Source organism: Ipomoea triloba, chromosome 2, assembly GCF_003576645.1.
Source record: "Ipomoea triloba cultivar NCNSP0323 chromosome 2, ASM357664v1".
In the NCBI taxonomy this organism is placed as follows: domain Eukaryota; kingdom Viridiplantae; phylum Streptophyta; class Magnoliopsida; order Solanales; family Convolvulaceae; genus Ipomoea; species Ipomoea triloba.
Window position 1 is genome coordinate 22,007,026 of NC_044917.1, and position 17,289 is coordinate 22,024,314.

At 33.7% G+C, this 17,289-nt stretch overlaps 2 protein-coding genes and 1 non-coding gene across 3 annotated transcripts in view; 2 read left to right on the forward strand and 1 right to left on the reverse strand.

The window, feature by feature from the left end:
- Window positions 1-5,482: 5,482 nt before the first annotated feature.
- TRNAS-AGA lies at window positions 5,483-5,564 on the forward strand. Its single transcript has one exon. It is a non-coding gene; the product is annotated as a tRNA-Ser (tRNA).
- Window positions 5,565-8,816: 3,252 nt separating this feature from the next.
- On the forward strand, window positions 8,817-11,936 carry LOC116007852 (pentatricopeptide repeat-containing protein At5g61800). Its single transcript, XM_031248521.1, has one exon. The coding sequence runs from the start codon at window positions 9,855-9,857 to the stop codon at window positions 11,382-11,384; it is 1,530 nt and encodes a 509-aa protein (XP_031104381.1). The 5' UTR covers window positions 8,817-9,854; the 3' UTR covers window positions 11,385-11,936.
- A 4,398-nt stretch (window positions 11,937-16,334) lies between these two features.
- The window catches only part of LOC116009436 (sucrose nonfermenting 4-like protein), a 6,643-nt gene continuing 5,688 nt past the window's right edge, over window positions 16,335-17,289 (reverse strand). The window contains exon 14 of the mRNA XM_031248752.1: window positions 16,335-16,517. The gene's annotated coding sequence lies outside the window, so the exon portion shown is untranslated. The remainder of the gene's footprint in view (window positions 16,518-17,289) is intronic.

The window sequence follows — 17,289 nt, forward strand, 5'->3', positions numbered from 1 at the left end:
ATCGAGCCGCAAACCAAAATAAAAAATTCACCTAAAACTTTTAGCAGGTTTCCAGGTCTTACTGCTGACATGGCACAGGTTTTCAAGTGATGTGGCATTTCTTTTAACCTTATGTTGTCCATGTAAGCATTTACATATTAAAAATATTTTAAAAAAAAAACAAAAAATACAAACAAAAGAAATTAGCATTTCTATAAATTTGAAAAATTGAAAATATACTAAACAATAAATTAGCCAAAAAAATATAAATTCTGAAAAAAAAAATTGAAACATTGGAATTGCAAAATTAAAAAGTATACATTATGAAAATAAAGAGAATAAAATTCTGGTTATTTTAATATAATAATTTTGTTTTTTTTTTCAATTTTAAATATGTAAACGCTTAATTCTCTCCTGGGCGATGGTTTGCACTAGAGCGCGCCCCTATGAATATATGTGTGTGTGTGTGTGTGTGTGTGTGTGAAAGGGTTCAAGTGCGGGATTGCTTCCATGTAAAAAATGGGGTTAAATCTAAGCCATTTATCAAGTTTGATCAATGGTTCAAATCAATGAAAATTTAAAAAAAAAAACGTGCGTTCTCTCTCATCTGAGCACTTGGGATGACAGATAACGTAAAGAAATTCATGAAATTGTTTATAAAATTAATAAACAAACCAAGCACTTTAAGCATCAAAATGGCTCATCTTAAGTACACAAATCACGTACCTTAAGCACACAAACAAAGCACCTTAAAAACACAAACCACGCATCTAAAGTTTTTAAATGGCGCACCGTAAGTACACAAATCACAAACCTAAATGTTTAAAATGGTGCACCTTAAGTACACAAACCAAGCACCTTAACATACAAATCGTGCACCTTAAGAAGGAAACTCGCGCACCTTAAAAAGGAAATTCACGCACCCTAAGAAGAAAATTAACACACCTTAAGTTTCAACAACTAACTCACCTTAAGCACACAAAACTCACACACCTTAAGAAGGAAAAATCACGCACCTTAAGAAGGAAATTCACGCACCTTAAGAAAGAAATTCACGCACTTTAAATTTGACCTAAATACAAAAAGACCAAATTGCCACCGCGTGCTTTTTTAATCACCGTTAATTCTGAACATTGATTTAGGCAAGATTAGTGGCTCAAATTTAACTGCACAATCGCACCTGAGACCATCAACCGCACGGGTACCCGTTTATATATATATATATATATATATATAAAGAAGAAAGAGGGTAGAAGATCTTAGAGCATCCTTAGTAGTGGAGTCATTTCGTGGTATTTGAGGAGTTTTTGTAAGTGTGATTAGGAAAGAGAAAATGGGATGGGAGGAAAAAAATAAAACAAATATAATTTTTTTTAAAAAATAATAATTTCACATGTCAGGCGCCGCCTGACGCGCCCAACGCACGTGCCCGTATGGGCGCTGCTGTGCACGAAACGTGCACATCAGATGAGTTTTCAAGTTTCTTTAATGTCAGAAATGTCAGCTAATAACTCCATATTTGCATAACAACCCCAAACTCCTTTCTCTCATTCTCTCTCTCATGCCATGATGGGCATAAATCTAACATTATCTTCTTCTAAATCACCACCGATGGTGATGCTCTTATAATCTTGAAAAGAAAGAATATGAATAGATATGCAGAGAGTACAGTCACTATGCACCGTCCACTTCTTATTGTACTCTTTCTTCCTACCTACGAATTACCAATTTTCTTGAGAATCTATGTGGCACAAGTTTCTCACTCATCAGATTAGTGGGCAAACATACACAATTCTAATGGAATCTTATGAATAAATGACTTGGTAACTGCAATATTCTAAGTTAAACATTTTATAGACGTTATTTATTACAGCGTGTTTGATTCATAGAATAGGTCAGGAATAGAATATCGTTTCTGTGAATAGACCTATTCCATTGTTTGGTTTGTCCTTTTATTCCTAGACTAACATTCCCGGGAATGAGCTATTCCCTTTGCAGGCAGAATAGCCATTCCTAGGCAACCCCTTGATACTAGCTATTCCCAAGTATTTAGAATAACTTTTACTACTATAATACCGAAAATACCCTTTTCTATTGTAACCTTTATATATATATATATATAATGGTTCAGGTGCAGTTAAAGCTTCCCGTGCGGTTGTGCGGAGATCAATGCTCTTTAAAAAAAATTCTAAACTAATTGCACCTTATGGTCATAATCTACGCACTTAAGTTGGATTAATATAAATATGACTTTGTAGAGAAAAGCTTATAAAGAATATTGGTTGTGTTTTGGAATTGCAAAAAAAAAAAAAAAAAAAAAAGTGTCCTAAAGCTTCAGACCAACGCACCTTAAGAAGGAGAATAACTCACCTTCAGAAGGGGAACAACGCACCTTAAAAAGGTAAACCACGCACCAAAAGCCTTAGGCCAACGCGCCTTAAGTTTCAACAACTGACGCAACTTAAGCACACAAACCACGCACCTTAAGAAGGGAAACCACGTACCTTAAGAAGAAAAACACGCACCTTAAGCTTCAGGTTGACGGGCCTTAGGTTTCACACAGCTACTCACCTTAAGCAAATAACCACGCATCTTAAGCAAAATAATCGCGCACCTTAAGCACAAAAACCACGCACCTTAAGTTTCAAGAACTACTCACCTTATGCACACAATCCACGCACCTTAAGCACAAAACTCCACGCACCTTAAGTACAAAACCGCGCACCTTAAGCACAAAAATACGCACCTTGAGAAGGAAAAGACGCACCTTAAATTTTGATCTAAATGCAAAAATTACCAAATTGCCACCGTATTTTTTTATGGTAATCTTGGACGTTGATTTAAGTAAGATCAATGACTCAGATTTAACCGCATGGGAGACACCCAACCGCACGGGAACTGAATTATATATATATATATATATATATATATATATATATATAATTCTGTTCAAATGTGGTCGCACCTTCCCGTGAGGTCGGTGCGGTTCACACTACTGTGTATACAAATATACACCACTCAATGTTAGAAAATACACCACAATGAAAATACATAAAAACACCAAAAAACACACCACACACTCAAAATAATGCACCATAACTCCCCTGCCCCTAATGGTGCATTTCCTAACACTGTGTGGTGTATATTTGCATACCTAGTGGTCTGTTTTTTGGTGATGAGTACCTAATTGTGCATATTTGTGTGGTGCAATTCTAACATTGAGTGGTGTATATTTGTATACATAGTGGTGCGACCGCACGTTAAGGCGCGGCCACACTTGATCATGACCCTATGTGTGTGTGTGTGTGTGTGTGTGTGTGTGTGTATGTACATGTACACATATATGTAAGGATGTCAATCGAGCCAGCCCGCTAGGTTTCGGGCTAGCCCTGTCGGGTTGTCAGGCTAATCGGTTATTTTATTATTTTATTTTCGGGTTCGTTTTGACCCTAACACTAAACTTCGGGTTGTTAGGCTAATCGAGCTAACCGAACCATCTGAACTAAAATTGAAAAGTGAAAGTGAGTACCCATATTTCAATCGTTATATCGTGGACCACGGTGCATATAGCAATGTGCACCCTGGTCCAAAACGACGTCGTTTCGATGTTAGTGGACGCGGACGCGAATGACTTTAGAGAATTCATTATCTATAATACACATAATCATTATCTAGAATATACAGAACGTTTGCCTAGAATACACAGAATGTTTGCTCAGAATACACAAAATATTGACACAAAATACACATAACTCATCCTCCTAACATTTGAATGCACAAACACATCACAACCTGTGTTAATAACATGAATACACAGAATATTGACACAAAATACATAGAACTTATCCTCCTAAACATTCGAAGGCACAAACACATCACAACATGTGTTACTAACATGAATACACATAACGGTTGCCCAGAATAAACAGAATGATTGCCTGGAATACACAGTACGATTACCTAGAATACACAGAATATTAACATAAATACCCGGGAAACGTGATTTCCAAAAAAAGGGACGAATAGTTTACAATGCTCAAAACGACGTCGTTTACGTACGTGGTGCATATTGCTATGTGAACCGTGGTGCAGGGTATAATTTGCCCTCATATTTAAAGATATAAAAATAGGTTCGATTTGCCAAGTTTAGCCCATTTAGCCTTTGTGTAAGCATGTTGGGTTTTATTTTCTCCGATCCAATCCAAATGGGTCGTCCCGTTTAGCCCCTAAGGGGTACCCGTGTTATACATGTTGATCTCATGACCTATGTATCGCGCGGGCACACCCGTATAACCCGCCAGCCCTAGTTATACCTCCATAAGTTTATTTAAATGTTTATTAGTTTTGTGTGCTTGGAATATTAGATTGTTTGCATTTATATTGTAGTTCGCAATTCTCACCTAAGGAGCGGTGTTAACTTAGTCATATTATGATTATTAATTTTTACATTATTAATTAATACGTTTAATTGTAATTTTATATTAATATTAATATAATTATATATGTAACTAATGTAAATTTTATTTATTACATAAATTAAGTAAAGTTATAAATTATACTTTTTATAAACTTCATAACTTAATTATATTATAATTATAAAGTAAAAATAAAATATTATATATAAATTATATCAATTTTAAATAAATTATATGTATATTTCAAATTAGGACATATACACTAATAAATATAAACTTATACATAATTCAATTAATTTTGACCTGCATTTCTACATTCTAACTAAAAATAATTAATATACTTACACAGTTAGTACTATATAATATAATATTTATAGTAAGTTTTTAACTTTTTATTATTTATTATTGTAAAAATAATTTATATTGTAATATATTTATTAAAATTTTATTTATAAATGTACCCTAGTAATAAAAAAAATTACTAAATATGAACTCACCTATAAATTTCATGTATGTTATGTTTCACATTACTTTTACAATAAAAAATAATTTTCAATAGTTCGGATTATCGGGCTAGCCGATTTAATTTCGGACTAGCCCGTTCGAGCCATAGCCCGGTCAATTTTGAATTTTGTCGGGCTAGTCCATCGAGTTCGGCCCCGATTGACATCCCTACATATATATGTACATATATATGCACATTACACACACACACACACACACAGATATATATGTCATTAAATAATATTGGTAATATAATAAGCTATATATTATATCTTCTTTTTTACACTTACAAATTAAATTATTTCAAAGTTTATATTATGAATTAATTATTTATATTTTTTTATAATAATTTCCTATAAGAATATGTAATTTTTCATTTATTTTTATTATGTAATATTACTATCATTTTTGTTCATTGAGCATTATTTTAGCGCACATTGCGTGTGTTTATAACTAGTACTATAATCCCATTTAAAGTACTAAACAGTAAACACGATTACAACCGATTTCGCTATACTTGTCATGACAATAATTGCTTAGATCCAGTATATGATTACCGACATTCACTAAAATTTAACAGTTCAGTGGACGTGCCGGAGTGGTTATCGGGCATGACTAGAAATCATGTGGGCTTTGCCCGCGCAGGTTCGAATCCTGCCGTCCACGTTTTTAATTTGCTCCTGTGTTATGAAAATCTGAATCAGAGACCGTGATGGGCCAATTTATATGATCAAACTTTTGATTTACATGCCGTGATGGGCCAATTTATTATGAACTTTTGATTTACAGACCGCGATGGGCCAATCTATATGATCAAGGGTATTTACTACGTTATGAACTTCTGATTTACAGGCCGTGATGGGCGAATTTATATGATCAAAGGTATTTACTACCAAAATATATCATGAACCGGGGTACAGAATCTACAAAGCCAATATAAAGTTAACAAGAACTAAAAAAAAATGTTGGTGTAATTGTTGGATAAAATGAATTGTTCAGATTATTTTAATTTTAGTAATTTTTTTTTTTATTTTATCCTCTATTATATCATTTACTTATTTTATATATTCTTACAACTTCGTCAGTGTAAATTTTAGTAATGAAATATTCCGTTAACTATTTATTATTTTTGAATTTCATAAGGAAGATTTTAAGTTCGAACCTCATCGCAATCAAAGTTGACATAATTGTTGAACATATACTATGTATATGTTTGAGTGTATTAAAAAAATTAGTTTTTGAGTGGATGAGATAATGCTCAATGTTTATTTATAAATAAATACTTCAATATATATTAATGCAAGATTATATAGGAGATGTTAATGCATAGGTAATTGAATGTTGAATTTATTTATTTAAATCGGTAATTCAAAATATATGAATGCAAGATAATATATGGAGAATGATTATAATTGTCACTAAAATAAATGTTTACAACTTTGTAATAGCGTTAGTCTAAATACGTAGTTTACAAATGATAGTCTAAATAAATACTACTTTTGGTTTAAATTTCTCCAAGTCTTCTTAATTCTCTTTTGGATAGCATTATTATTGTCTTCATCTTCACCAAAATAATTTGTCTTAACTACGAATTGAAATATATATATATATATATATATATATATATATATATATATATATAAATCAATTATTTCATTGTTGTTGATTAATAGTAAGTTCCTAACTCTATTACTCTTATTAAACTAAATAAATTTGTTAGCTACAACAAAAAATAATACATATGTATTTCTTTAATTTAGAATTAGATGTCTACGATGCATTTTATTAAAAAAATTCATTATCAATAAATTAAATAAGAGAAATAATTTCATTAGTTATATTATTTTTATTACATCATAGTCATTCACTTTAAAAGTAATTGTATTTATTTATTAAGATGATTTAAAATGTTTAAAATTTTACTACCTTATATAATCTTATTCCTTAAACTAGGGATTTCTCTACCTACAAGAACTCATTCAACAATAATGGTTGAATCACATGAACTCCGAGCAAAACACCTAAAGGACTTGTATACTTTTATGTTAATAATAATATGTAAATGTTAATTAGATCATTATTTTACGTAGCTACATTTAAAATTTATTATTAAAAATGTCAATGTAAGACAATAGAACATCGTCACACACTTAACACATTGAAAATATGCCGAGACTACAATAATGTTGCAGTCAATTTGACAAATCTAGAAAATAAAGAAATTTCAAAATAGTCACCGTTGCTGCATTCATTGATCCTGTATGTAAAATACTTATTGTGGATTTATTAAATATATTAGAACTAATATAAATTTACAAATCATTTCATCTTCTAGACTCAACTTGCTTAGAGTAAAGCCAAAATCAATATCAACCTTAACAACAAAAGCACTTGGTATATAAGATGTAGTCACTATTTTTAAAAAGGTTTACACATAAAGTGATAAACAATTTAACTCCAAGGTTAGTATCAGGGTGTGTTTGGTTGGTGGGTTCAGGCATAAGGTATGTGTGTCATAGTGATTATTATTGTTTGGTTGATAGGTTTTTAGAATACTACTATGGGTTTGAAATACCCCATTAATTAGAAAACTCATATGAAATAAATGTTTCATTCCCCTTCCTCTTTTCTTCCCCAACTATTAATAATCATTCTCATTCCACCCTACTACCGAACATGCAAAATACTTTCACCGAAACCCATTACTCTTACCAAGTATTTGATACCCATACCGATTCCGATTCCATGTGCGAACCAAACGCACTCTCAATTCAATAAAAAAATATAAACTTGAAAATGAATAGATATAAAATGAATGTAGAAATTGTTGATGAATCTGGACATATTGTGGCATTAATATTCGGACTACCTGCAGAGTTATTGTTTGACTATCAAGTAAACAAGTTATGAAAATAAAACAAGATGTACTACTCATTAACCATCTAAAATATAATAAATATTAATATTCTATTCAATACTTTCACATGAAACATGTAAGGAAAAAAACTACCACTACAAAAAGTCATATCAATAGGCATTTGCAAGATCAAGAGTTCATATATAGTACAATTAAGATCTTAGTCATATACACAACAAAGCAAATCCACAGTTTCGTACACCATAATCTCATTGCATGATGCTACCATCTATGCTACAATCAGTAACTCAATTACAAATGATGCACTATGTCACTACCAATAAAAAAGAAGATGACAAATAGTAAAGATATAAACAATGACAATGCTAGCCCAAAGAGAATTAAGAAAGACTTGAAGAAATTCAAACCAAAAGTAATATTTATTTAGACTATCGTGTTTAGACTAAGTATTTATACTATCAATTTTACATAGTTACAAACCTTTATCTTAATGACAATTATAATGAATCTCCTATAATGTTATATTGTGTTCATATACTTTGAATTACATATTTAAATAAACAAATTCAACATTCAATTATTTATGCATGAACTTATCATATATAATTTTACATTGATATACTTTGAAATACTTATTACATATCATGAACTTATTTTTTTTTTTTAGTATTACTGACTCTGATTCATGTGGGAATGTAAACCGGGACACCGGGTGCCACTAGACCACAAGTTCTTTTGGCAGATATAAAATTTAGGGAAAAGGTGCAAATAGGCTCCTAAACATTTCGCGAAAAGTCAATTAGGCGCCCACAAACTTTTTAAAAGTGCAATTGAACACATGAACTCATAATTTTGAGTCGTATGACCCCATTATCAAGTCACCCCTTCGGTAAGGGCCGGTAAATGCCACATTGGCTCGCCACATAAGCTTAGGAGTGGGTACTTGGCCGCCACATAAGCATAAATAAAAAGAAATTAAATTAAAAAAATTTTAAAATGATTTAATACTTACAATTCAGCCTTAATTAAATTTCTTTTTTTTTTTTCACTTCGTCTTCTTCATTGCTGCGACTTCTGTTTCGGCGATAGTGAAGGATTTGGAAAGGGATATTTGTCACATTGCTCTTCTCATCCCATCAACTCTCAAGTCGGCAATCCGACGGAAAATTTCATTGCGTTTTCTCGGCCGTGAGTTTTGTTTTTTCGATATGCAATATATTCATTTGATTGGCGGTGGAAGAGGGCGGAACTAGGGTTTCAACAGGGGCTGTCGAAGAGGATTCTGACAATCTGGGCGTGTAGCCGCGGTCAAGCCTAGTGCAACACCACCTTCCTTTTCATTTTTAGCCCCCTCAGTACGCTTGGAAGTCGCCGGCTGCGCACTGGGTTACGAAAATTCTGCAAGTCGCTGATTATAGATCAGGCTATGGCCAAACCTTCGTGACTTCGCCACAACACCATCCACGCCAGCCGAACTACAATCGGACGTTTGGACACCCGTCAAACCCGCCGTCGACGAATTCTGGGAACGTTTGTGAGCTTAACCCCTGCCGAAGATTCACAGGAGTGCAAGTTGAATTCTCATTCCAGTGCGCGAGAGCTCCAACTTCACTAGCACCACCACCGCCGAAGTCGCGTCCATGAGGAAGATTTTGAGATTTAGGGTTGAGTACGTATTGAATTGTTTTTTAATCTCTTTAATTTAATTTCTTTTTATTTATGCTTATGTGGCGGCCAAGTACGGAAGTACCCACTCCAAAGCTTATGTGGCGAGCCAATGTGACATTTACCGGCTGTTACCGGAGGTGTGACCTGATAATGGGGTCATAAGACTCAAAATTGTGAGTTCATTGCACTTTTAAAAAGTTCATGAGCTTAATTGACTTTTTGTGAAATGTTCGGGTCTATTTGCACCTTTTTCCTAAAATTTAATAACACATAATATAAGAAACGTACTTATGCGTAAGTCCACATTACACTGAACAATGGTATAAGGATTGCCCATGATGCCGCCTTCGTTTATATTTGGGGATTGTGTTGTTGAAAGGCAAACATGAAATCCGAATGGAGGAATTATAATGGTGGCTCTGCGTCCTCATCTGAATAGGCGTTTAATCTGCAAGCAATCATGGCGTCTGATCACCATTCTCAAGCTGAAATGCAACACCATATCACATATCCACCAAGTCCAAGCTCAAGCCGTCACCAGAGGCTGCCTCTCTCCGTTCAACCAAACTCCTCTCCTCACTCAAATCCTCCATTCCTTCACTTCCCTCCTCCCCCTCCCCGCCTTTACTCCCTCCATTGCCGCCCACCTTAACTACGCCACCGCCATTTTCAACCTCATCCGCACCCCGTCTTCCTTCTGTTACAACACCGTCATTCGATCCCACGCCCTTCTTTCTTCCCCCACAACTGCCCTCGGCTTCTTTACTGAAATGCAGAGATCCGGCGTCCCACCTGACTCGCATACTTTTCCTTTTGTGCTCAAGGCTTGTGCTTCTTTGGGTTCGAGTTTTCTTGCACGGGCGATCCATTGTCAAGCCCTGAGATTTGGGTTCTTGGTGGATGTGTATGTGGTCAATAATCTTGTTCATGCGTACTGTTTGAACGGCGGAGTTGAGGATGCGTTTCAGGTGTTCGATGAAAGTTGTTACAGAGATGTGGTTTCGTATAATGTGATGATTGATGGGTTTGTTAAAGCCGGCGAGACGGGGAAGGCGAGGGAGCTGTTTGACGAAATGCCTGTGAGAGACACGTTCTCTTGGGGTGCCCTTATTGCAGGCTATGCAAAAATGGGCCAGTGCAGGGACGCTATCAACCTGTTCGATCAAATGCTTGACTTGAATTTTCTGAAACCTTGTAATACATCATTGGTTTCGGCTCTCTCAGCTTGCTCGCAGCTGGGGGAATTAGAGAAAGGAATGAGCATACACAATCATATCAAGCAAAATGGAGTCTGTATTGATGCATTCTTGGCCACCGGCCTGGTCGACATGTATGCCAAATGCGGCTGCATAGAGGCAGCTAGGGAGGTGTTCGAGACATGTAGCGAAAAAAATCTCTTCACATGGAATGCCATGCTTGTTGGATTAGCCATGCACGGTCATGGCAAATCGTTGCTCGATTACTTCTCACAAATGGTGGCTTCTGGCACAACACCTGACGGGGTAACCTTCTTGGGAGTGCTAGTGGGCTGCAGCCACGCAGGCATTGTTGACGAAGCCAGGAAGCTTTTCGGAGAGATGGAGAGTGTGTATGGAGTCCCCAGAGAGCTGAAGCACTACGGGTGCATGGCAGACTTGCTTGGACGCGCAGGGTTGATCAAGGAAGCCATGGAGATGATAGAGAGAATGCCAATGAAGGGCGACGTGTTCGTGTGGGGCGGTTTGCTTGGCGGGTGCAGGACGCATGGGAATGTGGAGATTGCAGAGAAAGCTGCTGAGAGGGTAATGGAGATGAAGCCTGAAGATGGAGGGGCTTACTCCATACTGGCAAATGTTTATGCCAATACAGAGCGTTGGGATGAGTTGGTGAAGATTAGGAGAATGAGAGATGGTGGGAGAAGCATAAAGAAGAATGGTGGTTGCAGTTTGATTCATTTGTAGACCTGCGAGGTTAGTTCTAAGTCATAGACCATGTGACTTAAAGACCACTTCAGCCACAGAGGGAGAATGGACTCTCCAAGTAGTTGACGGAAATGTGGAGATGAATCTCGTGTGCAGAGTCAACATAGAGACTGACTAGAAGGTTGTTTGGAAGACTTGCGATTTATCTCTAGCGACTCTTGGGCATTGGTTCTAAAAAATAGAATTACACAAGAGCGACGTTTATTTAATACATTCTCTTAGAGAGTGATTATGGTTTGTGGGGAAGATTTCCGGGTTCAATTCCTACAAGTGACGATTCCCTGCGCTAGCTCCCGTGCCTCCCGGAGCGAATGTGGGTGAACGGACGGAAAAAGACCCCGTGAATTTATTAAAAAAAAGAGAGTGATTGCGTGGTTCTTACTATTACCCAAAAAGACTAGAATTAACTCTATTATTTTTTTTCATAACTCATTGTGATTTTGAACAATTCGTGTAAATAGTATATAAATATGAAGAGTTATGACTTTTATCAAAACTTATATCAAATGATAAAATATTTGGTGTTAAAAATATTTTTGTTTATTTGCTTATCACTTTCTATTAACAAACTTTACCACCTCCTATTTTTCAATGACCACGTAACAAATGATGACACGATACAATGTTATATTTTTAAGGATCATGCTACACACTCTTATATTTATAATTTATCACTCACAAAAAGGCACTTCTTGATATAAAAATTGCATATTTATGATGTGATAATGAATGTTTAGATAGTTATTGCATGAATGTGGCAATACTTTGCCATATCAAAAGTGACTTTTTGTAAGTATAATTGTATAAGTGTTTATACAATACTGATTATGGCCCTGTTTCGTAAATTACTGTTAGCTGATGTTGTTAGTTGATTGGGTTAGAAGGTATAATTAATTGATAATATTAGCTGATTGTAGAAAAATGTTTGGTAAATTAGCTGTTAGCTGATAGCTGTTTGACATAATTTCTTTTCTCAAAAGACTAATTGAAAATGTTGCTTTGAGTAGCCTTTTGAAATTTAGTATTTTGGAGTTACAAATAGTTTATTAATCAAACATTTATATTGATTTTTTAATCAAATCAAACAACTAATAATGATCAAATAGGCCAAAATTGACTAATAGGTCAATTAGTCCTATAACAATTAATGAATATTAAGAACAGTAAGAAGTGTAAAATCATGTTTATCCCTAAAAGAGAGGGAATTGCAATGAGTTATTTAATGAAAAAGAAATCACTTGGAATGAAAGCTTGCATGAGAGTATCTCAATGAGAGATTTTCATTAGATATTAATCATATGCGGAGGAAAGAAAAGCCTATGTGCCAAAGTAGAGAGTGCAAGAGTTCTACTACTAGTTTATGACCTTTTTAGAAAAAGAAAAAGAAAAATGGAAAAGATCACATCCCGTGCACAATAGATGCCCAACAGATGCCCAACATGCGCTTGGAGCGGTTACCGGCAAATTATTGTGTGGACTATGTGGACCATGTGAACACTGAACAATAATAAAAGGTACTCCATATATTTTTAATATATTAAAAATATACTATTTGTTTATTGAATATAATATACATTTTTAATATATTAAAAGGACATTATTGTGTACTGAATGTGTATTATTTAATAGTATGGTCCACATAGCTGTGCAGACCATGGTTCACGTTTTCTTCTTTAAGTTAGCCCACACAAAAATACCAATCGTTATATCGTGGATCAGGGTCCACAATGTACTGTGCACTCTGATCCATGCACGAAATTCATGTTCATAATACACGTACACATAAACACGATATAATGAACATGAATTTTGTGCATTATGAACATGAATTTTGTGTATTATATTAAATGTTTATGTGTCCTCAGCTATATAATTATGCGCATTATGAATATGGATTCTGTACTTTATGAAGTCAAATTATGTACTGCGGACCCTGGTCCAGATATAAATTGGTTGAGTAAAAACTCAAAACTTTATTGTTGAAGATTCGTTAACTGAACCAGACACATAAAATGGGACACAAGGAGTACTTTTGTGGGTTCCAATTTGTTTTTAATGAGTACACCTATTTCTATTATTACAGATTTTAATGAGTACATCTATTATTATTATGAGTAATATTACATATATACTCATGTTTTCTACTCTATATTCTATTTCTTGCTTACATGGCACATTTTGATTCATACATATACTCACGCTTTTTACTCAATTTTCTACTTCCTGCTTACATGGCACACTTTGATTCATTCAAAAAAATGTAGACTACAATTTTCATTACTTTATTTAATTCTCCATCCAATAAAATCAAGACATGTGGCATAAATTTTACTCTCTTGAGTTCATTTATCATTTTCCTATTATTATTATTATTATTATTATTATGATTATGATTTTTCTTATTATTGTTCTTCTTATAGTTATTGTTATTGTTATATTATTATTGGGAAAATGGCACTTTTTCCCCCTATGTTATGTGCATATAGCACTTTTTCCCCCTGTGTTATTAAAGTGACTATTTTCCCCCTCTGAAATGTTAAATTGGCATTTTTACCCTTAAAAGTAATTATTTCATTTATTTTTCTTTTCCAACAAATTATTACTTATATGTATGGATGATCATGATTCGGTTCGAACCTAACCAAACACTGTAGCAATCATACCGAAATAGTATGGACGGTTCTAGTTACGATTCAGAACCGAAAAAAAAAAAATTAAATAATTGTTGAACCGTGAACTGGAATTGAACCACAGTCATATATAGTGAAAATGATCAAACACTTATTTTGATAAATCGGTACGGTTCGATTCCAATTTCGATTTTGAACTGCCAATCAAAACTTATTTATTTATTTATTTATTTTTTAAGTTTATTTCTTATTTAAAAATAGTCTAAATTCAACAATTATTTTGTTTTATTTTTTCGATTCTAAATCGTAACCGTCCATACTATTTAAGTTTAATTGCTACAGTGTTCGATTAGGTTCGTATCGAACCGTGATCTTCCATACATATTAGTAATACTTGGTTGGAGAATAAAAATAAATGAAATAATTATTTAAGGGTAAAAATGTCAATTTAACATTACATGGGGAAAAACTATCACTTTTAAAATAACTGAGGGGGGAAAACTGCCACTTTAATAACACAGGGGGGAAAAGTGCTATATGCACATAACACAGGGGGAAAAAGTGCCATTTTTCCTATTATTATTATTACTATTATTATTATTATTATATTATTATTATTATTATTATTATTATTTGGGACTGAGTTGAAATTGTTGTAAATTGTAAATATAATAATAAGATAGGAAGACTATTTTTTAAATTTGGAAAACATTACAAGGATTACACAAGAGCGAGTTTTAGCTAGTGCAGATTTTCGAAGGGTGATTATAATTTCTCCTCTCATGAAAAAGAATAGACAAAAACTTGTGTGAGATCGTCTCACCATGAGACGGGTTGCGTCGAGTTGGATCAAGATGTAAATGTAATATGGTTGTAGCATTTTTATACAAGCAAATACCCAGAGTATTCCAAGATTATCGATCCACAGAGAAACAGGGTATCAAGCACTAGTTACTAATTAATTCACGTGAAGCTATTCCTAACCTTTACAATAGATACTTAACTATGAACATGAAAACAAAATAAATGAAGCAAGGCAAACGGATTTTTCTATTCAAGATATTAAGAGCGGGATTTTGGGGGTCAAAGTGTTTAATCACCTAGTGCCAATCTAAAGTGAAATAATCATTTGAGTTAAAACAAGTGTGGAGGATTGCAATCAAAACGGGGAAGATTACTCTCGTAATTCGAACCCAAAATAAGGTAATTGGAATACTCACTCTCGTGAACTATTCACAACATAAAATCAAGAACAAGCAATAAATAGAATACTCACTCTCGTGAACTATTCACAATAAATCCCTTGACTGAATTGTCCTCTCTCGAGGTACAATAGACAAGTGCAATTGTGGGTGCTCTAATTCATACCCTAACTCTCATCAAGATACAAATTTAGCAATGAAACGAGTAATTTGGATTCTTAATTACAAGCATCAAGAAAATAAATCACAATTGCAACACAAGTAATAAACCCAAATAGATATTTCATTAAACCAATTTCAAGAACTAGGCATATAGGTTCATAAACTTTTCAATTCAAAAATCCCAAAGGAAAGCTTAGCCAAACATGACTATCATAGTTTCAACAACAAACAATTCAAAGAAAGATTTAATAAAGCTTAAATTAGAAAAGAGATGAAGAAATTCTCCCGAATGTGTCTTCCAAGCTCTTTTCCTTTCTTGTTGTGGCTTCAAATCTTCTTCTTCTTCTTCATTGCTCTCATTTTCGTCCAAAATCTGCAGCCAAGCTTAGGATTTGAAGAGAAAATGATGCTTTTTATAGTTGGGTGGAGAATGAGGGGTAAAAATGACAATTTCTAAAAGTGCAGAATCGCAGATCTGCGACTTTAGACGCGTCGAAAAGTTACAACACCTAAATGAGGCCATTCTGCCTCATTTTGAGGATTTTCGACGCGTCGAAAATCTGTCTGGGACGCTGTTCCGACTTGCAACCTGATTTTAACCCTTTTCCCTTTTGAATAATACTTTAAGGTCTTCATAAGAGTTGTAGCCCTTAAAGTCTTCTTTCCAATGGTTCAAGAATCACTTCATTTAGATATTCCTAGGCTGCGATATGGTCCAATTACCAAGGTGTCGCCATATTTAGCTGGAATTACAACTCTTTGATCTTTTGACCCTTTTACCTTTCGATCTACACTTTGATGTTTTCATAAGAGTTGTAGCCCTTTAAGTCTTCTTTCCAATGGCTCAAGAATCATCTCATTTGGATATTCCTAGGAGAGATATGGTCAAATTACCAAGATATCGCCATTATTGCGAGAATTACAACTCTTTAATCTTTTGCTCTACTTTTCCTTTGTTTTGTTCTTGTTATCAAATCCATTGAAAGTGCAACTCTTTGGCTCCTTTGGAAGTATTTTAGCCTATCATCTTAGCTTCACCTTGGCTCCCCTTTGGCTTGAGATTCATTCAAAAATACCCCAAAAGACATACATTGTCTTCAATTGAACAATTTATGCACCTAAAGATATAAACAAATAAATTAAGGTACATTTTGCATAAAACAAAAGTATTTATCACTCAAAATAGGTTTATATATGGGGCGAAAATATGGATAAATTGACACTTATCATAATACTTATATGCACAAATGTCATACTTATATGCTCAAATGTAATACTAATCAGGAATAAAATTTTTGTTACTTATAAAGATAAATGTAATACTTTTAAGGGAAAAATACAATACTTTTACATTTCAATTTAAAAGTATTACATTTTTTTTCAAAATATTATATTTTCCGGTAAAGGACACTTGTCAACATTATTTATTATGAAAAATGTATTAATTCTTCTCTTAAGTAACAAAAACTGTATTCTTGATTAGTATTATATTTGAGCATATAAGTATGACATTTACATGTTGCTTTGACCCGATCCGATCCGTCTCACGAATAAGGATCCATGTCTCACATAAGTGTGACCCAAAAGAATATTATAGCGATAAACAAAACCTAATACATACTAAAATTTGATAAAATTGAAGAAATAAATTAAATTTAATTATTTTACAAAACATACTAAACTCTTTTTTATTTTTAATATTTGACATTATTTTTTTTTGAGAAAAAAAAAAATATTTGACATTATTATGATTAGCATGCAAAGGACTCTCCATTGAATAATATTTTTCCAAACATGAATAACACACGTATCTATTCACAAAGAACTGAAGGTCTTTTTATCTTCAAATATACCCCAAAAAAAAAAAAAAAAAAAAAAAAAAAAAAAAAA

Excerpts from the sequence above, each read along its gene's own strand:
- LOC116007852 (XM_031248521.1), top strand. The coding sequence starts at position 9,855 with ATGGTGGCTCTGCGTCCTCATCTGAATAGGCGTTTAATCTGCAAGCAA.